The sequence below is a fragment of the Idiotropiscis lumnitzeri genome, chromosome 8 (assembly GCF_059441095.1).
Source record: "Idiotropiscis lumnitzeri isolate Australia: NSW breed Sydney's pygmy pipehorse chromosome 8, RoL_Ilum_1.0, whole genome shotgun sequence".
NCBI classification, from domain to species: Eukaryota; Metazoa; Chordata; class Actinopteri; order Syngnathiformes; family Syngnathidae; genus Idiotropiscis; species Idiotropiscis lumnitzeri.
Window position 1 is genome coordinate 9,770,381 of NC_142398.1, and position 24,312 is coordinate 9,794,692.

A 24,312-nucleotide genomic window follows, 5' to 3' on the forward strand; every position below is an offset into this window, starting at 1 on the left:
GTCTACATGCTATATAATTCAATTTTACAACTGGTCAAAACAATCGCCTGTTTATAATTCGTTCACAATTAACATTTTGAGGGAAGGATTGAAAAAAGAGAGAAAATTCTTGCTTCAATACGTCTTCATTTGCATCCCATGACCAAAATATGTCTTAAACTTGCATATTAACTAGTTTTTCTTTTATTACTTTAGTGTCGCACAAATGTGACGTCAAAGATCACGTTCAGTGCCTTCTCGTTGACGATAACACCCAACTTCATAAATGTAAATATTGCTTAGATCAATCTGTTTTTCATGCGCTAAAACGGCCGGACGTCTTCGCCGTGAAGTGGGTGTAGGGACCCCTTTCGCAGGTATTTGGCATTCCTTCGTTTCGCACCAGAAAACGACATTTCTGATGATGTGTTCAGTGGGTCTATGTTGTTCGCAGCATCAGTGTGCAGTGTGCTGATCGAATAATTCTTATTTAAACCTAAAACCCTTTAAACCTTACATAGAGAGTTCTGTATTGTAAATCAAACCCATCACTTGCTATATTATACGTATCCGTGTCACGGCACAATCTCTAAAGTAAACCTAATACCTAATGATCGTTGCAGTAAATTTCACGCATAGCCAAGGGTCACCGTGTGTCACTAAATAAACCCAAATGAAACCTCTTAACCTGTATGATGTTAATCCAGGATGCAGACCCTCAAGGATGCCCAGTTGGGGGCTTTTACCTTCTTCGCCTCAGCACTCCCCCATGATGTCTGTGGCAGCAACGGCCTCCCCCTGACTCCCAACTCCATCAAAATATTAGGACGCTTCCAGATTCTGAAGACCGTCACCCATCCCCGACTCTGCCAGTATGTGGACATCTCCAGGGGAAAGCATGGTATGCATTGTTAATATAATTTGGGGAATTTTTTATGGATTACTACTCACCATTTATGTCTCCTGCCACTTCTTTTCCTGCAGAACGACTCATCGTTGTTGCTGAACACCACGAGAGCAGTTTGAGTGATTTCCAAAAACAGGGAAACAAACTCAGGTTGGACTTTTGTTTGAAATTCATATTAATGGTACCATACATCAGGGGACTCAAGGAATGAAACAATTTTCCATTTGTTTTTTTAAATCTGAGGATTTAAAATGCTAGGCTTGTTCGACATTTAGTCAAGTGGAGGATGCCTTAGACATAATTAGACCCCCTTCTAATTATGTCTAAGGCATCTGTTTGAGGAAATACAACGTGATTTCATTTGGTGGCTGTTCTAGTCGTGTTTGCATGTGTGATTTTTTTGCCAGCTGTAAAATAACAGAGAGAAAGGATCTCCTGAGGGAGACCCAGAAAAATCACAGGTTGCACTTTGCATTTGTTCGACAAACTATAGAGCTCTAGTTTAGTTTTTTTTTTTAAAATAAATGTTGAAATGTCCATATACAAACAATTAAGGCACATATTGAATATAAAACTGCATAGTTGAACAACACTTGTTAGGAAAGCAAGAAAATTAAAACAATTAAAATAAAACAAAAACGGGTAAGAACAATGTGAGGATCTCAATCGAGATGGGCAAAATGTTCCATTAAATAAAACAGTCTCTGGGCATTATTGTTCGTCATGTCATACAAGGATTTTTTTGTAGAGCTTGAGGATATTCATCCAATTGTTGACGTGGGGTTTCGCTTTGAAGTATTTAAATCTGTGAATAAAGTGTTTTGCAAGTGCAATTAAATTGGTCACCAAAAAGTCTATGTCCTCCTTTAATTGGTACAGCTCTAGTTGCCTCAGTAAGGAGTGAAAATTAATCAGAGACCCCTCCCACCCCAGACATCAACCTTTGGAACTTGTGCCATCAGGCAGCCCTTACAGAGTTGAAAACAAAAACAAACAGAACAAGAAATATTTCTTTGCAAATGTATTAAAAGGCACACATTGAATAATATTAGCCTACAATAATGACATTCGATTCAATTATTATTACAAACCTTTATGATGGCAAAGTGTGTGCGTATGTGTGACACAAATGTGTGTGTTTTCAGCCCAGAAAGGGTTCTGCAGATCGCCTATGAGGTTCTGGAAGGCCTGGTCTTTATGAACAAACATGGTATGGTGCACCGGGCCCTCAGTGTGCACAATGTGCTCCTGGATAGCAAGGTAACATTATCATTAATTCAAATACAATGCAGTGATTTTGTGAGATGATCTTAACTGGAGATGTCATTTTTTGTAGGGCAACGTCAAGCTGGCAAAGTTTGGCCTCTATCACATGACCGATCACGGCGCTGATGTGGACTTTCCAATTGGGTATGTCGTTTTTTTCCCTCTTGATTTGTCACATCATAAAGGTCCTCCTAGATCTTTCTGAGATGGAGAACCTGAAAAACAGCAACATCAGAACAGTAGCACAAGATAGGTTTTTGGAAAAAAGTAAATAGGTATCACTATCCTTGTAACTACAGATAGAAGCCACCAGGTGGCGTTAAAGGACTATTTTTGTGTAAATCAAGCTCCTCAACACACTTCAACAGCTTCTTGGCTTCATGATGCGTCCAGGTAGTGGATGGATATTGCTTTGCCCTGAGTAAAAAAATGAACAAAATAGCAATCAGCAACTAAGAATGGATAGTTGCCAAAAAGTCTTCCTGGGAATCAGCGAAATTGCAGTCAATCCATTCATTTTAGATGCCAGCTGACTTTTGTACTAGATGTAGGTAAGCTCAGGTTGGTTGCCCACCAATCGCAGGGCACATATAGACAAACAAGCTTTCATGTTCACATTGACGCATATGAATAATTTAAGAGACTCCTATAAACGTAATTTGATGATTGTGGGAGAAAGCGGAAATTCTCTGAACATCCGCAAGCAGGAGGAGACTTCATGCACGAGGGAGATTCAGACCCAGAGCCTCTTGTCAGCGAGCCAATATGCTAACTACTAGCACACCTTACTGCCCATCAACAAGTGTCTTATGTTATTTTGCAATTCGCAAAGAGGAAGGATGTCCGACACTGATGACTCATGAAAAAATAATCTTTTGTTAAAAAAACACGTGGCACAATTTTTGAGAGGATCGCTTCAAACATAATGTTCTGCAATTTTGATAATTTATACAGGGGGTTTACAACATTTTTTCACTTTTTTTTGTTTTTTTTATTCCAAACATTAATATATTCCAAGAATGGTCAAGGAAAAACATCCTTACAATCAAAAGTCAGCAAACAAAACACACCAAGTTAACACAAAACAAACAAAAGCAGCATCAGCCATATACCCATCCAATGTTCTATATCACGTCACATCGTTTTTTTTTTAATTTTTAAAATATAATCATAGCTTTTAATATAAACTGTTATTGAGTTAAATCTACTTAATCACTACAGTTAATAAAGTCTCAAAGTATCACAGAGATTATACAACATTTATTTTTTCAACATCGTTCCAAAGCATGACACAATATAAAAATGCCCAAACAAATTTATCGAAGACTCTGATTCTGAGAAACAAAAGTGAAATTACACAGACTCAATTAATCTTCAAATATTTAACATTTACTTTGTAGGCAACAAATGATACATAAATTTGACTTGAAAAGTTAACTGTTTTGCACGTCTACAGTAGTCTTATACATATATCTTGTCCCTAGATAAAGGACAGTGGAATGCATGCAGAATATGAAACCATTTTGAGTCGCTTATTGATGAATGTCAAACTAATAGTTTAGTTGTACCTTGATTAATTTTCTCTTTCCAATACCTTCCTATTGTTGCTTTTAATTGCATATATGTATGAGTTGAACAAACCAGAAAACATGCATCTTTATTCTTCATATTCCATTATTTTGCTATTTTTGGATGTAGTTTCTATAAAAATTGTTTTTTATAGTCTTCCCTTTGCAGCTGTGTTGGCGTCGGCTCGTCCTAGAACTTCTCCATATAAGAAATTCAAGTTACTTTCGTCTCCGGAGGAACAGCACTCAGCCATGAACCTGACTGTAAATTACTTGGACAAAGAATCAAAATGTGTGAACCTCACAGGTACCCATCATACCTTGCTCCTGAGGTGATTGCGCAGGGCTCCTTTCACCCCAGTGCCCCTGCAAATGAAGCTCCACGGCCCTCGGGACCCAAAACTGACGTGTGGTCACTTGGCATTTTGCTGTTTGAACTGTGTGCTGTAAGAATGTTTTACATCAGATTACATTCAAGATAGTCTTGTTGCCGTGACACCTCTTTTGTTTCTTTGGTGGATCAGGGTCGACGGCTGCTGCATAACATTGACATCAATGAGAGGCTGAAGTTCATTCTAAATCTGGGTAAGCCGGTCTTTTACCAAAAATCTATATGACCTTTGGCAGACCCCTATGAAGATGTTGTCTGTGTCTTTTTTAGGCTGCATGGATGACATTGTCACAGTCCTTGCTGAAGAGCATGGCTGCCTGGAAAACATTAAGGTAGTCCTCTGACGAGCTGTATTTCAGCCTGGAACGTGTCCATACATTGAACTTAAAGGGGAAGTCGACCCCCAAAAATTATTGACAATATGTATTCTGATTAATATTCATTCTGATTAATATTTCGTGGCCATTTTGACACTTGCTGTTGACTGAAAATGACATCACAGTTCCGCAGGGCTCGTGTTATGACCAATCATGGCTCATCTTCAGAAAATAGGTGAGCTAAGATTGATCATTATCTGAGCCCTGAGAAACTGTGCTGTCATGTTCAGTCAACAGCAATTGGCAAAATGGCCGCTCCCTGAGATGGCTAAAAATTGTTGGATTTTGCTGCTTAACTCATACTCCGCGAATAGAACATCAATCAGAATGCCATGCTTACACTTTAAAAGTGAAAGCACATATAAAATATTATTGTAAATCATTTTTGGGGGGTTGACTTTCCCTTTAAAGGTTTATGTTCGCTTACTAGATCATCAGTCGGGATGATAATTAGTCTATTTGAAATTAGGATTATTATTTTCCCCAAATGAAATAATGGAAATGGAAAAAAATCCCTTCTCTTGATTAACTGTCATGCAGGTTTAAAAAATAATGTTGAAGAACAATGAATCGCGTATATTTAACTTTGATTTGTTCAACGCAATGGCGAGATTTCTGCATATGTTTTAGCCGCACCTTTCATTTTGATATAACCTAATACTGTTTTCCTATGTCACAATTAGTTGACATTGTATTGCTCATATTGGATCGAGAAACCAAATGTTTTCCTATATATTCACTTCTACTTCCTGTTCTGTGTTTTCTGATATCCTTCAGTCGTGTCTGAAAAAAAAATCTAGAGAGAAAACAAGAGCACTCTTTTGAGCCACAGTTTTTTTCCGTAAATTCCGGTCCAATTTTACAATTGCTTGCTCCAATTTCTATTTTAATATGAGAAGCCTTAAGGTTAATTTAGAAATGGCTTTTGACAACAAAAAAAACAGAGAAAAAAAAAACAGCTTGAGCTTTGCTAATCAAATTCTTTTGACAGGAGCTGCCCGAGAACATTGTAGAGTTGCTGCGGAAATGCTTAACCTTCCTTCCTTCCAAACGGTATGTCCGTCATTTCCTCTTTTCTCAATATGCTTTTTGAACATCAGATAGGGCTAGGCGATTACAGTACTCAATTTCACCCTCGGCCTATACACTAACAACATGGCAGTGAAGAGAAAGAAGCTTGTGAAGGACAGTCAATGTTGGTGATTGTGTGACATTTTTTTACTTTTTAAAAAGTGACTAGTGACTGTAATTCTTGCGAAGAAATAGACAATATGAGCGGAATAATTTTCAAATTGTCTTGCGTATGACAAGAAAGGAGTCCTATGGAAGACGATCACAGTGGCACTGAACACAGCAAAGAGAGAGTGCTAATTTATCGGTTACAAAGCAGTCATTTGTCGGCACATCACAATCTTTTGACTCGAGGTATGTGCCGCTACATGAGAAAACACATTTATATCTATTATTTTGGGGAGGTTTCTCTACGTTAATAGTGGCAGAGAAAAAACATGCTGGGGAATTTTTTTTCAAAGCTAGCTAACTCATTGTCATCTGCTTTTTCTGGAGGATAAGTGAAGGGGAAAATTGATTAAAATTGGATATTTGAGAACTCAATCAAGGATTTTATTTTAAGGTCATATCACTCAGCCCTGAAGTCAGATTAATATTGAGATCCTGTGTGAATAATTAGAGCTCAGGTGTGCTACCCATCACATGAGGTATGCTTGCTAACAATCATTTGTACATAAAGCTGACATAACACGTTTAATTGTCGCTCATAGTGGCAAAGAAAGTATTTGCAACTCAAATTGTTACGGAATCTACTTCACTTTCTGGGATTTGAACACAGGTCTGTTGCCCTTTTTGTATTCACTCTAGCAGTTTTCAAATCAATTAAACAATATATAATAGCTTGGAGCGTGTTTAAAATATTAAAGTAGTCAAATTTAAAAGTGTCTGGAACATCTTTTCATTTTTATGCGTCCGGCCCTTGGAGGAAATTATTTAAACACCCCTTCCATAGATATGAAGCACGTGATACAGTCCGCCATTCAGTTCTAAGAACAAATAAAACTTCAGAGGAACAAATGGGCTCCACATCCTTGGATGTTATGAAACGGCAAATGACACCAACAAACAGATGCTGTGTGTGCTACCTCCAGGCCGAGCCCAACCGAGCTTTTGGGGGACGTTGTGTTCGATGACGTGTCGTGCCTGTCCGCGCCCTTCCAGAAGCCCGTCAGCCTGTTCTCGTCCTCGCTACGCTGTGCACATCTGGAACTCCCCGAGGACATCAGCGACCTTTGCAAAGGTTGGCCTCAGATGCTCACTTTGTGCATGTTGCATGCTGATATTTCACCTTACATGCTCGTCAATAGCGGCAGTCAAATGTCTCTCCTGGGCTAGAACTGAAATTATTCAAGTGGAATTTCTGATTGTGGTACCTGGACGTGTAGTAATTCTTGATATTCTTGAATGATTATGTTGTATTCAGTGTTTTTTGGGGAGGCAGGGGTGTGGCTGGATTTTTGTACTTTTAAACCATCATCTAATACAGGGGTGGGCAAACTTTTTGATTGGCGGGCAACAATGGGTTCTAAAATTTTATAGAGGGGCCGGACCAGGAGCAGGTGGATGGAGTATTTTTGTTAACCTCACCTCATCGGAGAAAAAAAATAAATTTAATTTTAAATGACAGTGAACAAAAGCATAACAACAAAATATCTGCGTTTGACCCACCAGTGTATTTTTTAGAAATTTTTTAGAAAATAAAGCATTAGCAAGGTTTATTCATTTAATTTTTTTCAAGTTCGGTGGGCCGGATTAAAACGTTTAAATGGCCGCATGTGGCCCCTAGGCCGTAGTTTGCCAACGCCTGATCTTATATATTCATATCCAATAGATTCTAAAATTATAATTCAGTCCAAAATGTGAGGTGAAAACAATTCATTGAAAATAGTAAAATCATTTTATGTCAGACCTTTGTCATTAAGGCTGCAGGGGTAGCCCCAATATTTGATCTGTGTACATCAATACCACCTCAGGAGAAGAAAATTATTTTTTACTCGTCTTGTAGGGGACAACGATGACTACCTTTCAGAGCGGGCCATCAACGAGGTGTACCACCTGTGGTGCCTTGCGGGGGGTGACCTCGAGAAGGAGCTGACCAACAAGGAGATCATCCAGTCCAAACCTCCCATATGCACGCTTCCCAAGTACAGTACATCGATGTTTGTGTGTTGCCGCATGATTGAACAATCTTCTTAATCACGCCCCGTCCCGTGTCTTGTTCATATGTAGTTTCGTGCTGGAGGATGGAGAGTCATTCGGCCAGGGCAGGGATCGCAGTTTCTTGCTCGACGACACCACGGTGACACTTCCTCTGTGTCAGCTCAGAAATGTAAGACCAACAAGAATGAATCAAAAATCCCTCTACGCTATATAAAGCACAACCAGTGGGGTCCATTTTCTTTTAGGGCTGAACAATTTTCCTAAACAAAATAATTGGGAACCAGAAATCTTTTAATAGTTCAGCCCTGCTATGTGATGAAAGGCTCATTGTGAACAGTAAAATGATATAAAGATGATCTTTTGCCCTTTTACAGAGACTAAAGGACGTCGCAGGAGAATCTTATTTCCCTCTACTGGAGGATGAGTAAGTGGACCTGGCTTTCCGTCTCTTATTTTTCATCCTATTGCCGAAGAGGCTTGAATTTACCCGACTGCAGATGTGGGCAAATGCCAATTACGTTAATTTGTCCAGCCATTTTCAGTAGCGCTTATCCAGGCTTGCAGGAAGTTGTCGTTAATTCTGATTGAAAAGCAAGACTATACCCTGGACTAGTCACCATATCATCACATGGCATGCATGTGCGTTTGACTTTGAGTAATGACACCACACGCCGTACGTTCATCTGCTTGCTCCAGACAGTCAAGTCTGGCTCATTCCAACAGCGCCAACGAGCTGTCAGCCACCGTCACGCTACCCCTCATCATCCGCGAGAGAGACACAGAATACCAGCTCCTCCGCATCATCCTCTTCGACAGGCTGCTCAAGGTCTCCCTTGCCTGCACACTTTGACTCTAACACACTTCTTTCGAATAGTTAATATCACAAAATTCATCTATTTATTAACGTTCGCAGGCTTATCCTTACAAGAAGAATCTCGTGTACAAAGAGGCCAAGGTGGATATCCCCCCTCTTGTGCGTGGACTTGCCTGGGCTGCACTGCTGGGCGTTGAGGTACAAAAGAAGTTCTCGAACAAGTTCAATGCCACCCAAATGCACCCTCATGCGTCTTTTATTTTGTACAGGGGGATATTCAGGCCAAATACGAAAGCATCGACAAGGACACGCCCATTCCGACTGACAGACAGGTAACAGCAGAGCTGTCTGAAGTACTTTCACTTCATACTTAAGTTGATGTACTTATATGTCTGTTAAAATAAATATTCAGGTAAAAGAAGTACTGATTCATATCCTTTACTACTAAAAAAAGTACAAATGTACTCTGAAATCGACTTAAATCAAGAGTTTGCAGTTTTTAGCCTCACTTATATTAAAAAAAAAAGCAAATTCACCCCTATAAGTACAAAAGAAAAAAACTATTTTACTGATAATTATAAACAATACCAATTTCTATAACATGGTACAATATAATAAAACAAACGTTTTTTGTGTGCACAAAAAATAGTTTTACTCTTGCATGCATGGTGCTCATACTGAGGAGAGAAAAATTTCAGAATGTTGTAAACTGACAAACAATAAATGCTATATGAGCAAATATAAACAACTGAAAAATATATACCTCTACCTGTATGTGTTTTTTATGCATTCAAATTATTCGTGGAATCATTCTCTCAAATAAGGCCATAGATGGGGGATATCCTGCTTCTGTGGCATCATCATCGTTAATGTTCCCTGGTTTTCCTTCCTCAATGTCGCTGCCGTGTGCTTTTCTGGCCTTAGAATACTCCAAGATCACAATCGATCAAGATCGCAACCGCAGTTGACTTCTCCTCTCTTGAATGATGTATTTTTTTTTCTTTGTGTTGTCATCCACGGACATTGAAAAACAAACAACAGTCCCGTTATCAAATGTTGGGAGTAAAAGTCAGAAAAATAAATCAAATAAAGTACACTGAAAAATCTACTTTTGTACATTACGAAAGTATTTGTTGTGTATTGCATCCCACCACTGCAGCGCAGCCATTTGAATGCTCAAATAATTCAGTCATGGCGTTTAAATGCGAGTCTGTTTTCGCTCACAGATCGAGGTGGACATCCCGCGCTGCCACCAGTACGACGAGCTGCTGTCCTCCCCACAGGGTCACGTCAAGTTCAGACGTCTCTTGAAGGCCTGGGTGGTCTCCCATCCCGACCTGGTCTACTGGCAGGGTCAGTCTATTCACCTTGTATGGTGTAATATAGGATTGGCCACTAGGAGGGAGTCGTGTACCATTTCTGCCTGAGCCAGAAGTACAATGACTGCAAAAAATATTATTTATTTATTGTATAAATATTTTTTTCTCACAGCGCTACGGATTAAATTATTACATACGTTTTAAAAATGTCAGATGGCTTTAAGATGACAACTGTTGAGGATCCTCTATAGATCCAACTATTTGTTTATAATATTAGACTTATTTTCCTCAAATAAATAAATAAAAATATAATAAAAAAATACCTAAATATAATTACTGGAAATTCAAGCAATATTTTGACTTTATTTTCTTAACATTTTCTTATAATTTCTTTTTTTTATGGCCGATATATGTCTTCATATCATGTAGGTGTGATAAAAGACACCTAATGTGGTTCATTTAGGACCAAAATGTGCCATATCAATCTGATCCAGATTGCACATTTAGGAGATTTCATATACATACTAAATCTCGATGTACCTTATGCGCTTCAATACGGTTGATGGAAACATTTACTCTTTTGTTTTTTTCCCTTTTAGGTTTGGATTCACTTTGCGCTCCATTTCTTTACTTGAATTTTAACAACGAGGGTAAGAAATCACCAACTGCTGCTCTTTGTGTTTGTGCAATGGTTTTGTTTTGTTGTTTTAGATCTCTGTGCTTTTCACAGCGTTGGCATATGCATGTATGTCCGCATTCATCCCAAAATACCTCTACAGCTTCTTCCTGAAGGACAATTCGCACGTCATTCAAGGTGAGATTGAGAAAAATGATTAATTGTACTCATGATACCACCATTGCGATTGCTGCCTTGTTTAGCCTGCGTGATGATGAGCTACTAAAGGAGAAAACAAAATGCAAAGGCTATCAACATGGTTGCAGCGCAGTTCAAAAGCATTGTCACGGGCTGCAGCCAGCTGCTCAGTGTTGATTGCATTTTTTGGGGTGGGGGTTCAAAGCTGTGAGTAGAACATTTAAAGCTCACTTAATGCATTCCCACATATGTGCCGCATCATTTGGCAATCAGGAATGAAACTGGAAAAAAATTTGAAACCGTTCCTGCCTGACTGATAAAAAGCGACAAACTGGACTATTGTCCTCCCCTTTTAGGTGGTCCAGAGAATCAGCTTTATGTTTATCTGTCTGGTCCAAGCGCTTTTGTTGCTAATAAAAAATGACATGCTTTAGCTGCCAACATAGACAAATAATAAATCCGAGGTTAAGCAATAAAAAAAAGTGTTACTATTGAGCTCTCTATTCGTTGTTCCTTGTGCCAGTTTCATCCTGACCGAATTTATAAATCTTCTCAAAGTTGGACCCAAAGTTCACCCTCAATTTGATTACGTAATCTTGCCAAGACATTTTAGACTACTGAATACTACCACTGAAGAACTTCACTTCAAGACCATCAAACACCTTTGGGATGAACTAAAACAGATTTTATTTCCAAACGCTTTTGGGCAGAAGCATTTGCACATCTTTTTTTGTATAACGTATTTCACAACAGCTGCAGTAGTAACTTATCATAGAGTATAACATAAGATATAAGGAGATTTAATCATTATTCAATGGTTTCATAATCAGTATTCTTTTATTTTGACACGGTATTCTGGAAGACGGCAATCGTTGTTGCAGAGAGGCTTTGCAATGCAAATCATGTTTCATGTGAAAATCAAGCACAATTCCTGAAAATTAGGCAATATTATCCGTAAACAAACACAAAACAGGTGAAGTCAAAGTACAAACTCTTATTTTGATAACTTGTATTCAGTCAAAGCACATTCATCATAAATCAATTAATTGTCCAGAATATCAATATCTCAAAGACTAGAACAAATTTAAAGAAACTGATTTAATTTCCGGACTCAGCAGTCCCAAAATACCCAGAAACCATTCAAATATCTTTGGCAGTCATTTTTTTTATTATTATTATTATTGGTCAGTGTTATTTTCGTCTTCATCAGACAGGTGAATTATGAAGAGTTTTGATTTTAAACATACAAGGGCTTTTAACTCATATGTACAGATCTAAATCCTCCTTAGTTCTCATTATACTTGAGGAGTGAAGCGTCCAAAAGCACAACCAAGGTTAATGCTGTTGCTTTTTAACTTTTTTTACTCTGTTGGGCTGAATCACAGAAGCAGAGGATGTTCACCAGTCCTTTGTGGCCTGTTTTTCAGAGTACCTGACCGTCTTCTCGCAAATGATCGCCTTCCATGACCCCGAGCTCAGCAACCACTTGAACGACATCGGCTTCATCCCTGACGTAAGAGTGCAGACATTGCAACATCCTTCATATTTCCTTTGGTCAGTTTGTTTTTGAAAAGATGCTGTTTCAAATCTGTGAGCATTTAATACAAAAGCATGCGACTGAGTTGTTATATCTCTTCAAGTACTCTGGGATTTATTTCATCCTTTTCTATTCGGCGCCACTCATTTAGATGAAACAACCCCGACTGATTGTTTTTGCTCCGTGTCTGTGTGCAGTAAAAATATAAATGAAACAGCAGCCTTTGGAGTTTTGACACTAAGCACGCATAACATGTATAAAACTGCTGAAATGCCTCAGAAAAGAAAATGGGTTTTTTATTCGTTTTAATATTGTTCAACAAGATTTATGTTTGAATTCTCAATATCAATCCAAGTCATTTGATTGTAAGGACCATGAATCACATCTTTCTCTCTGAACCTCATCCAGCACTCAGGCCAGCTCAACACCAAATTTATGGGAGGATTTAATAGAAATATGAATAAAACACTTTTTTTTAAGTTCCCTCTTGAATTGAAGTCAAAATAACTAGGATGACCTAATTGCAAGCAAAAATAAATTAAAATGTACGCACGCAATCCATCCATCAAAATGCCCAACTTTTAACTTTTTTGTCAATTTTGTCTTTCAATTAGTTTGGCTGCTTGAGGGGAAAAAAATCATACTCATTTGTTCTCGAGTTGCGGTCCTCTAATACATATTTTGTGGTATATTTTTTTAAAGGCAGGTAAACTGACAGCCTGGTTATTTACCTCAAACACTAACTTGCTTTTGACTGGCAGTGGATGTATCAGGAAAAAAGTCACAATAAAAATGTTTATTTTGTGATATCAAGTACTATTACATGCGCAAGTGGTCCTCATGTCCTGGCTAAAACATCGTAATACAGTACACCCACAAGAAAATGCAATTAATTGACGCCCAAACTGAAAGGAAACTGTAATTGACAAAGAATTTTCAATCGAGTATTCAAAAGTGAAAGTTTGATTTTATGATTGTTTATTTGTCCCAATACCTTTGGTCGTATATAAACAGCTTTAAATGCTACACCATCCACCTGATATGGATTTAAATACCTTCAAGTTAAAGCTGAACGTCTGCAGCTAAAGTACATGTTTATTTAATTTAAAATTAATTGTGGTGGTTAAAGGAAAAAAATTGTGTCTATTTCAAATATTTCTGGACGCAGACTGTTCGGGTTGGTAATGTTGTCTCTGACCTAATCACCTAAGAAAAGGAGTTCCACATAGTTCAATGTTAGGACCGCTTTGCTTTCTTTTCTTTGGAAATAAAGTTGGTAATCAATCAAATCATTCTCGGCATCTCATGTCTGACCATAATCCTGACCTCCGGCTGCTGTTTAAAATGTACAGTCTGATTTTGTTTCAACGTGATCATATTGATTCCAAATGCGTATTAATTAAAAGTCAACGGGTGAATTTGCGAATAGCAAATCACAAAAAGTTAGGTGTAACAGGCACCTGTTGGCCAAAAATAAATAAATAAATAAACCCTCAGTTAATTTGATGTACTGCTGAAGCGTGGAAGGTGTCCTCCCCAATAAATCCCGGGGCCAAAAGCAGACCTCACTTCATGCGTATCCAGAGGTTTAATTCAGGTCATTTTCCATTTGGCTACATCTCCCCCTCCCGGCTGTGCCATTTATGCTGCCTCTAATCCAATCTGGCCCAAACTCAGCATCCTGTCGGTTGAAATTGAGGCTGCGACCGGTGGCGCTGCTTATCGTTTGTGCGCGAGGAGCGAAACAACGGCATGCTCCTCGCCTCACCCTCCCTCAATTATCTGTCAGCTGAGTGGCCGAGATAAGCGCCAGCTGTCCACACCCAGCGATAACTCTCCCCCGCACCCCCCCAGTACATCTGGCAGGTGTGCGTACAGGTGCTTCATTAACAGCCGACCATGCTTCACAATGTATTCTTGTACTCTAATTTAGCATTTATAGGAGTCCTTAGGGGCCGAATTGAGAGATTGCAAATTGGTATAATGAGATTAATTGCGACTCGGAATCAGAGTCAGCAGTTTTTTGTTCCTTCTTTGGTGTCTGTTCCTTCAGGGCTTGCAGAGTTAAGTCACTGACTAAAGCCCATTTCGTTATGCTCATTTCAGCACATTGTGGAGAGCAAATGTTGCTTTATCTCACAAATGTTTTCCCCCCTTGTCTCTTACATTCACAGCTGTATGCCATTCCTTGGTTCCTGACCATGTTCACACGTGAGTATTTATCATGTCACTTTTGCACGGACATCCTGCAAAATTGTGACTTATTAAGTCACTTTAATTTCCCCACGAGGGACTAAAAATATTTTAAATCTTAAAATCAAATTTAAATTGGGGCATGGCTGGAATATGTCTTCGCCTTTTACAAGTAACCCAGCAAAGAAAAAACTTGCCGTAAAACTGTGACCCATATTGTCATCAGATTCTGAACAACCTCAGCATCTGGTGTGACATTTAAAATGATTGTCAACTACGACTACAACTACTACTTGAGCAGGGTTAACCAAGCCCTGAGAATAACAAAAATAATTGAAGACCCCTAAAAATGTTGAACCTATAATAATGGTTTAACGTCGTCTCTGAGTCAAGATGCAATCACTTCAACATACTTCCTTGGCACCAATTACTTACTAGTTAACTTGGACTTGGGTCTTTCTCGAAAGTAGCTGAGGGTGGGGCCCACAGAAAAAAGAGAATAGTACTCAATATGTGTCTGGCAACAGCGGCGAACTTCAGGTAATTTCCTAATTGGCTCATTTCGTTTCATGTCCCAATCAGAGTTTGTGGCTCGGCCAAACTCACTGTTGATTGTGTCCACATGTGTTTGCAAGCACTTTTGCTAATAATGATCAACGGCCACTTAACAACATAACTTTTTTTTTTCTCACATGTATTAGCGAGCACCTTTATCTCTCTCACTCAAGTTTAACCGGATTGTTGGCATTTGTGTCACCTGCCTTTCACACAGGTGTCAACCCCTTCTCAATTACCACGATGATACTAACGCCATAGGCAGAAAATTCTTGTCATCTTCATCCTGATATTCCATGTCATGCTGCTCATACAGAGCAACGGCAAAAAACTTCCAGCTTTTATTAAAGGACTACAGTTTGGATGTGTGGTGGCAGTGGACAAAGTCCATTAGCAGCTCCCGTTGTCTGCTTCCATTTGGGGAGCAAAGAATGAATAAGACTGAAAAGGTCAGCAGCTCCACCGGGGATATAATTTTCATATTTTGTGACCTTTATTCAGTCTACTGATTAATTTGTAAAATATTTTGAATGACTCAAGCCAATGGGCCAGCTGCATCTAATTCTTTAGAGCATCTAAAAATGCAGGGACTCGGCAGAAAAAAAAAATCCAAAATGGTAAATGCCCCTTTTTTTTTGAAAGCCCTTTAAGTAAAAGTGGTAGTCTACACATCAGTACATCTTGATTGTTTTATTTCAAATCAACTGTGGTGGTTTACAAAGATGAAAATTACATTTAACGCTGTCATTGTCCAAACTGGATGTCTTTCCTGGTTTAGTTTCCACAATGTGTCCCGGCATGTGAAGCACACACATTGAGAATGTGGCTATGCTGGAAAGGAGAGTGAAGCATGACCTTCTTGGCGTCTTCTCACCCCCCCCGGAGGCAGAGTCCACCTTAAGGTGTCCTGCTCTGACTGCTAATGTCCACCTTCCGACTATCAGCCGGTTTTTCAGGGTCATGCTCTGGTCACATACATAAATAAACATGTATCCACATTGAATGCCACCCCAAGGCCACAGTGCACCCACAGGGGATCCAAATAGGTGGATGATCGATCGCATTCGCATGTGAAAACTATCATTTAAAAAAATAATAAAAAATAGGACAGCCATGTTAAATATTCTGCCAGAAATCCACCTCTGCATGAAAATTCCCCTGGGCAACCTTTCCTCAGCACATTTCTTTTCCGGGTTGGCCTTTTTTTTTTTTTTTTTTTCTTTTTGCATAAACACAACCACGCTTTAGCCAATGTATAATTCACATATGCAAATCATGGCTTTTTATATACAAAGTGTTTTCATTGTGACTCGATCCTGTTGTCTCGCATGCTCAGTGCTGCGTCTCTTTGAATTCTTATTTTTTTTTTTCCATATCTTGCGCCCGTCTTTGCAGATGTGTTCCCGCTGCACAAGATCTTCCACCTGTGGGACACGCTGCTGCTGGGGAACTCGTCATTCCCCCTATGCATCGGCATGGCCATATTGCAGCAGCTCAGGGACCGCCTTCTTGCCAATGGCTTCAATGAGTGCATCCTGCTGTTCTCTGACCTGCCAGGTGACTATTAACATGTATCGTAAGACACTGTAACACCAACACCACCAGGAGCACCAACACTTTATCCTTGGTAAGGGCAAAGCTGTCCTAACAAGCCTAATTTCATGATGAAGCTTTCTCAGATAAGAGAATATGTACATGCACATGTTTTTTTTTTGTATTCAAATACATTTATAATGTGCTTTAAGGTATTTCGACGGTAAAAAAAAAAACAAGTTTTATATGATGTCACTATATTGCAGATTTTGACCTGGGTTGGAATGTAACTCCCACAAGGAACAGGAAGTCATTGAGTCATCACTTTGGGCCGTTTTTTAAAAACTTAAAGGGGGGGAAACGGTACACTTTTACTCCCACGTTTTCTGCTTCAACCAACCTGGCATAATGATGCCTTCATAATCATCTGGTTTTGTAGAACTGCCCTAAATTTCACACTTCAACGTAAGTTTAAGTCAAAGTTCTTAAAACCACTGCAAGCACTGGCATCCCTCCTCTGTGAAATCCTTCTCCTTATCTGCTGTTGCTGGTTGAGTGTGCATCTGTGTGGAAATGAGATGCAAGCAGGCTGCCTCCAGCACCAAAACACTCCAGTTACAGCGACGTTATATGGACAAAAGTCTTTAGACAGCTGGCTATTGCTGCACAGTGGAGGCTTGGCTCACTTTGGGGAGGTATGTGTTAAAATCAGATACAAGACGTGGTTATTATTCCAAGTACCCTACCATTTTAGGTGCTGAAATATTTTACTTCCCAGTCTCCACTTTTCAGCCCTTGTGAACAACCACATCCTGTTGTGTCATTGCTGAGCAGAAGAATAAAATAAAGGAGCTATGTCTTGGTTATTGTAAGCACATTGAGGTATTGGAGTCCACATTCTGATTAAACTTGTGAGGTAAATACAAGAGATGTTCGCTCTACGCTATTGTTCTTCATTCGATGCCTCGTGGTTTTCGCCGGTAATATTAGACTTCTAACGACGCTGTTGCCTTTGGGATTTGCGGTTATCTCCCTCTTATTGTGGCCTCACACGGAGCATTTTTTTCAGGCAAAACATGAGACCCGCACAGAGCGAGCATGTGGCATTACAATGAACTTGAGAATGTACAAAATGCTCTGGAGGGGTGATTTCCCTTTTAAAGCTCTTGCTTTGGCGAATGCCGCTGGGCCTTGCTTTCTGACCTTTCTAAAAACAAAACAATGAGAACCAAGGCCAGCAACCTCCCGCCTTCCCAAACCTTGTCCTACCTGACATGCGCATGTGACTGAGCAAGCAGAGCAAGGCGGAGGCAGTTCTCCTTATAAAGTTCAAATATGTCAGGCGAAAAAAGATGCAACCAGCTCCTTTGCCAAGGTTTGCAAAGTGCGAGGGCCCTTGCCAGCTTTTTAATGTCCAAAGCGGCCAGCCTTGTTGTTGCTGCTTCAGTGTCAAGTTTACCGCTTAAACATTTCATAACAGCATCACTGAGGAGGAAAGTCGATCAAATCTCAGCTTCCAAGGACGATAAAGCGAAAGTCTACACTGCAATGCTTCTCTAAAGTTCTAAACTTAACTCTACGTTCCCTCTCTTTTTATTGATTTCCGACGTCCGTGTTTACACGTGCGTTCTTCAACCTAAGGGATGCGGGTTTCATGCGAGCTGTTGAAGACACGTGAACTTGTTCTGCTGTAAGTGTGTGCATGTAAGTGGTTGATTACTTGTGTACATGAGTCAATAATGCTTCGAGCGTTACACTGCAAAAAACAGATAAGGGAAGTCGAGGCCTCCGTCCTCGTTATCTTCCTTTTACACTTTCACATCTGATGGTTGTTTGGGAAACAGTTATGAAAGCAGAAGCGATATTCTTCATTGCTGAGCAATAACATTTCAAATAGAGATGATGCAAGCAATGTTTCACCTCGATATTTCTTGCAATCTATTAATACTGTTTTCAAATCAGCCGGGCAACGAAGCAAATCTGATAATTATTCGCTCATTTCCCTTCCATTTATTTGTCATCACACAGAACCTCCCATCAGGTTTTATTCAGAGGAATCATTAATTATGTACAAACATGAGGTCACTTCTTAAAGGGTATGTTCTGTGTTTATACCTGCGGTAGAATAGTTCTGGGGCTGGTGCTCTTGCTAAATGCCTTAAGGAATTAAATCCAGCATAGTAATTGTCTAACACCAAAAGTGAAACTGCCCGTGTTTTTTTTTTCTTATATTTAGGTTGGCCATAACTTACATGACAATAAAAATATGGGTCCTGGGGTGAGACCACTTGAAACCCCTGTTCGAGACACTGATATTCTGTATGTCACATAGGATCCAGTGCAAAGTCTGGAAGTGACTGTCAGTGGAAAAAGAAGCTTACAAAACATGTCAGCTTCGAATATTTTCTAAAACTGCCGACGTGCAGTAAACGCAGTGTAGGTCTATCACCAGATGAATTGTTTCTCGTTATTTTCAGGAAGTGTCATGATTTGATGTTGTAATCGTGTCAATTGATTATAGCCTTTAATTACCAAAAGCGTAAGAAATTAGTGCTGCAACATTGCGCCTGCAAGCATGCACCTGTGGTCAATCAATCTCATTTTGTTTGGCCGATAGCTTCGAGCGATCCAACTAAAAGTCGCTCTTGTTTAGGGACTTCATTGATTCGCAGTGGAGCATTGCGGTATTTATTGATGATGCAGCAGCATTTGCCTTCACGGAACATTAGTATCTGTCTCCGTAAAGAGGAATTGGGCAGAGAACTTATGAGCTTGTAGATTTGACAGGGAGCAACAAACCACAGCTACTATTGTTGATCTCCGATGACATGAAGTTCAGTCCTGTAAATTGACTTCCAACATCAAACAGGGCTACTTGGATTTTCTTACACTCGTCTTAAGCAAACGAGTCTTGACTGAATCCCTGCATGCAAGCAGGCTGAGATTTTCTGCTGTTGACATCTACAGTGTGCAGAGGTCCCCTTCCCAAGGCGTTGTGAAATATCAGTCAGTTTTTGCATCAGGAAATGGTGTGCCCAAGCAGCACTATGGTCGAAATGACCAATTTCATTTCTTCTTTGCTGAATTATAATGGCACAATTAATTAGCCTTTTGTAGCATTCCTGTTAATTGGATTTGGGGGTTAATTTTCTGAATGATACAATCTGATGTTTTGTCATTACAAATGTAGTGCTCAATTAATCAACTGTCACTTCCTGACAATTGACCAAATTCTTAACAATAATTAAATAATCGATTATTATGCTCAACCCTGGTTGGAATGTCCTGTTTCGGTCCAAACATGGAAAGTGGCAGAAAATTAGTAAATCAAACAAAAACGTCCACGTCATATTAGTACATGTAGGAATAACTTTGGCCCTAAATTCCAAATTAAGGCTCCAAGCCTCCAACCCATTAGGAGCATCAATTACATTAGGTCGCTGAGCCATGGTATTGCGCCTTCTGGCATGCAACACAATAAGACAACTGACTGCTTGAGTAACAAAATGTTTTAAGTTTTCATGTCCTTTGTTTATTGCAACCTAGTTAGCACTGCTGTCTTGACTGGCTCGTTGATTAATTTGGGTCCCGTCTGACACCATCACTCCACCCCATCCCACCCTAGAAATTGACATTGAACGCTGCGTCCGTGAATCCATCAATCTCTTCTTCTGGACACCAAAAAGTGCAACATACAGACAACATGCGCAACCACCGAAGGTCTCCTGTGACAATGGCTTTGGAAAAACCACAACGTGCTACTCGTCTGACGATCAAGATTTTCCTAAGACGGACCTAGTGAGTATCGTAATAATATATATTATCACATGTGTTGGCGATATAAGTAACAGTTTAGTAAAAAGCTTCTTTAAAGTGCATGTGGAAAATGTTTATCACAGTGTATACAACACAATAAATGCAGTTGACGTAATTGAAGTAGGAGATGACTGAATGTTTCACAATCATACAAAAAAAAAGGGGGGTGAATCTTCATTTTTGTGTCTGGTTTACCATGTTTTGGAATTTGGCAGATGGCGCTGTACCTTGCTAGTCGTTCCGGCGAATCAAAGAGCTTTTTTCTATTACATGACCTCGGCGTATCTAACAATTTTATGACAGAAAGTATATTCATTAGACTTTCGACAGTTGAAAGCAGGTCTAAGTTGTGGCGCAGGTGGTGAAACATAATTTTGGTGGATTTGATCCAGGCTTCTGTAGACAGATTCTGCATTGTGCAGATGTATTGGTGGATGTCATCATATTTCAGGTTTCCCTCCTCCAACACTATTGATCATGGATTGATGGTATAAACATTATTATCCCACCATTTTTTTTCAGTTTGTTGTTCTTTTCAAATGTGTAGTTCTGTACATGTCTGTTCGTCACATGTAGTACCTTCAAAGATACCCGGCATTAAAATAAGCAAATTGCAGAAAACAAGGTAGTCAAATAATCCGATTTCCTTTTGCAGTCTCGGGAGCCTCTTGTGCTGCAAGACCTGAAGGCTGAAGTGTCCCCACGCATCTCGGCGGAGGACTTCATCGACCTCTGTGAGATGTCGTACGCCGCAAATAAGCGGACCAAAGCTAGAAAGCCAAGAATTATTGCTGTTGACATTCGCAGTGCAGAGGAGTATCCTTACCAGGGTGTTGTGAAATATTCTCATCAATTTCCTCTAAAGGAAATGGTGTGCATACACTGGAAGATTCATTTTGCTCTTATTTTTTATTTTTTTTTTTTACTGGAAGATTCATTTTGCTCTTATTTTTTTCTCTTATCTAATCAGATTTGTAAAATTATTTAAACCATTCAGCCAGTTGGTCAAATTTTGATATTTTTCATTTATTTATTTATTTTAAACGGGACACTGGCATTCATTTCATTCGTCTTCAACCATTTTCCATCGCTATTCTCACAGTAGCTTGAATTACTTTATATATAATAGTTCTATTGTTTTGGGGGTGAATTATAATACTGGGGTTTAAATTTCACACCATGAAAGCAGGGTATAGGTTTCGCCCCACAGAATTGCAATTGTTAAGATCTTTTCGAGCAACTGGTTTTGATAATAATTTCAGGGCCAATCCCATTACTTCCCCTTAAACCTTTATCTTTGTCTCTCCCCCTCCGCATTTAGCTTGTTTGGGGAGATGAAGAAAAAGGGTGGAAAAACAATCCCCCTACAAAATCTTTGGAAACGTACTAGATTTTTACTTGTCTATCAAATTGTAAATAATAATCTCTCTCTAAGAATAATATTGCATGAAGATATTATGTCATGGCGGCGATAGTAGGAAGCAGAGTGCAGGATAGTTTTCATTGGTTATATGGTCTTTAATCTCACGTTAACCAGTTTCAGCAGAGGCCATATGTCTGGCAGCATCAACGTTCCCTTCAGCGCGGCGTTCGGCACCGATGACGAGGTGCTGCAATGTCCAGCAACGGGAACACTCCTGAACTACAGAGGACGGGTTGTTGTCATCATCGGCCACGCCATAAAAAGCGCTTCTGTGGTAAGCACACAGTCAGGCAAAGAACTTGTAAATAATTATTAAAATATCATTCCAAAATTCTAACATCCGAAATTTTATGTTATTTCAAATGACTTTATATTACGGCTTGAAGAAGTACATTTCCTTGATAATTTGTCTGACATCATTCATGGGTTTCTTGTATGCGTCATCTCAGCCAATCGTTGCACAAAATAGATCCATCCATGAGTTTGACCAAGTGCCTGATTGATGTAACATGATGACATCACTTATTTTCTGCTCAAAAGATGTGGGGAACATTTTAAGCAAATGAGCCTCGCTATATAAGTGCACTGCATTTACCATTCCATTTGTTTCCATCACGTAGTAGTTTGATTCCGTTCAATGCTGCCCATTTTTTTGTACTTTAAATCACTTGCAAATCCTGCGAACAGCATCACAAAATTTGCTGTAGTTTTGGAACCCAACAAAATGTCTGTAAATGATGGACGATGTAAACTGGGTGACTTCTGTTTATATTTAAGCTACAATTTGAAGTTACTGATGGTAAAGTCCTGTTTAGACAAAACATAAGGTTCAGGTCTGTCGGGGAGTTGTTACCTTGAATGGCGTCCGGTGTGACAGCCATCTTGGAAATTATGCTCCGGATGGCTTTGACCCTCACCCTGCCTCTCCTCTACAGAGGACAACTCCACGAGGGGGCACAAGTTCACGATCCAAACGCCAATGATTGACATGTCATGCTGTTATACAATAAAAAGTCATTTCTTTGCGTTGCCACCCCCCCAGCAATGCTGCCCTGTATGGCTGCACAAAATGCACATGCAAGAAACTCCAACTGCAGGTATTCTACACTTTTTTTTTTGGATGTGTTAAATGTTCTATCTTTCTGTTTCCTCAGTTTTCCGCTCACCTTGTCAAGGTGAACTTCCCACGGGTTTGCATCCTAGATGGAGGGATCAACAAGCTGAAGCCCACGGGACTCCTGACTGTCCCTTCTCCTCAGATCTGACCGAAGCAGAAGAGTCAGTTGGGAAAGATTATGTACATATTCTTGCTGTGTTGTTTCCGCGTAATATCATGGATAAAAGAATGGATCCACACACGTTACATTTTTATGAATGGCACTTGGCACTGATAATTAAAAAGACTGTGAAACTGGATTGAAAGTTAGTACTGTACTTTCAAAACTATACTCTTAACGGGACACTTCAGCCGGCTGAATGTTGGCAGTTTGCAATTATATAATGTGGTTGTAAAAATGACTTCAGTTAAAAAATTCACCCCCCTAAAAGACGAGTGATTTAAGGGTTTAAGGATTTCCGACAAATTGGCACGACCCCTTTGGGAGCTCGGCTTGTTATTTTTTCCTGTCTCAACTGTCTACGTCACAGCAGGGAGGCAAGCGTGGTAATATTGCTGGCTTTGTCAGTTCTGTTGCCTAAAACAGAGCCAATATTTTTGACTTATTGATGTCAAATGTGAGCCCATATGTTCACATCTACAAAAGTACAGTTGCCGATCGCCTCTCCACTTACACAGGCGGAAGCAGACACGAGCAAGAATGCACTCGCAAACCCTGACTGGTTATATTTCGAACATTCGGCTACACTAGTGCTTCCTGACATGCTCTGTGCCGAATAGATTTCGAATCAACACCTCATCAACGAATCCAAAGGTGGTCTTATAATAACAATCTGCGTCGCAGCGTGACATGTGCTTTTAACCGGGGCCGCTTCAAGATCGTCAATGTCTGATAGCGAACTTCATGACAAACCCAGTTCTCATGTCTTGGTGTAAAGTTGGACTTCGCAAATATCCGGCACGACCCTACTGAGCACATGGAGTGCAGAAAATGGATTAATGGGTGAACATTACAAACTTTGAAAAATTCAGAGCCCCAAAGTTCCAGTGAGGAGGTTGATTCTTCAGCCGAGTGCGGCTGCACCGGACACATCATTTTTGAATGAGTGATGTAGGCATAGCCCCGTGTGACCTTGATGGGAAAAAAGTAAGTCACGCTTATGAATGAAATTGTAAACGGTCCCTGGCGTGACTCCCACCAAGACAGAGGAAGGAGAGGGGGCGGGGCCATATTGCTTATTTTGGAGACTGTGGTTTTCAAATCGATATTTATTCACTGATTTCTCCAAAGAAATTTGATAATAGAAAATGCTGATAAAATAATACTTAAATTGAGCTTGTTATTGAAAACTGGACCAACGTGGCTGGATGATCCCTTTAAATTGCATAAAAACCAAATTTGAAACATAATGGATGACCACGAATTAAAATTGTATTGCAATTTTCTGACAATATTTAGTTGAGGGTTACGC

The 24,312-nt window shown here is 39.6% G+C and overlaps 1 protein-coding gene across 2 annotated transcripts; it reads left to right on the forward strand.

Annotated features, from left to right (window-relative positions):
• The first annotated feature begins 46 nt into the window (after nt 1-46).
• On the forward strand, nt 47-23,139 carry tbck (TBC1 domain containing kinase). 2 transcript variants are annotated; one of them, XM_088302994.1, is made up of 26 exons: nt 47-356; nt 687-880; nt 964-1,036; nt 2,032-2,146; nt 2,223-2,296; nt 4,028-4,166; nt 4,245-4,305; nt 4,382-4,443; nt 5,480-5,541; nt 6,651-6,799; nt 7,565-7,703; nt 7,789-7,888; nt 8,094-8,143; nt 8,443-8,545; nt 8,633-8,731; nt 8,803-8,865; nt 9,760-9,886; nt 10,452-10,502; nt 10,583-10,666; nt 12,094-12,179; nt 14,378-14,414; nt 16,347-16,508; nt 20,110-20,282; nt 20,956-21,116; nt 21,838-21,997; nt 22,878-23,139. In XM_088302994.1, the coding sequence occupies exons 2-26, from the start codon at nt 688-690 to the stop codon at nt 22,986-22,988; spliced, it is 2,634 nt and encodes an 877-aa protein (XP_088159120.1). In that variant the 5' UTR covers nt 47-356; nt 687; the 3' UTR covers nt 22,989-23,139. The 2 variants fall into 2 exon arrangements, with proteins under 2 accessions (XP_088159120.1, XP_088159119.1); XM_088302993.1 differs by having other exon boundaries at nt 49-356; nt 8,416-8,545.
• The last annotated feature ends 1,173 nt before the right edge of the window (nt 23,140-24,312 follow it).

Excerpts from the sequence above, each read along its gene's own strand:
- tbck (XM_088302993.1), top strand. The coding sequence starts at position 688 with ATGCAGACCCTCAAGGATGCCCAGTTGGGGGCTTTTACCTTCTTCGCC. Across the intron at positions 8,732-8,802 it reads CTGCACTGCTGGGCGTTGAG|GGGGATATTCAGGCCAAATA; the intron begins GTACAAAAGAAG and ends TATTTTGTACAG. Across the intron at positions 9,887-10,451 it reads CGACCTGGTCTACTGGCAGG|GTTTGGATTCACTTTGCGCT; the intron begins GTCAGTCTATTC and ends TTTCCCTTTTAG.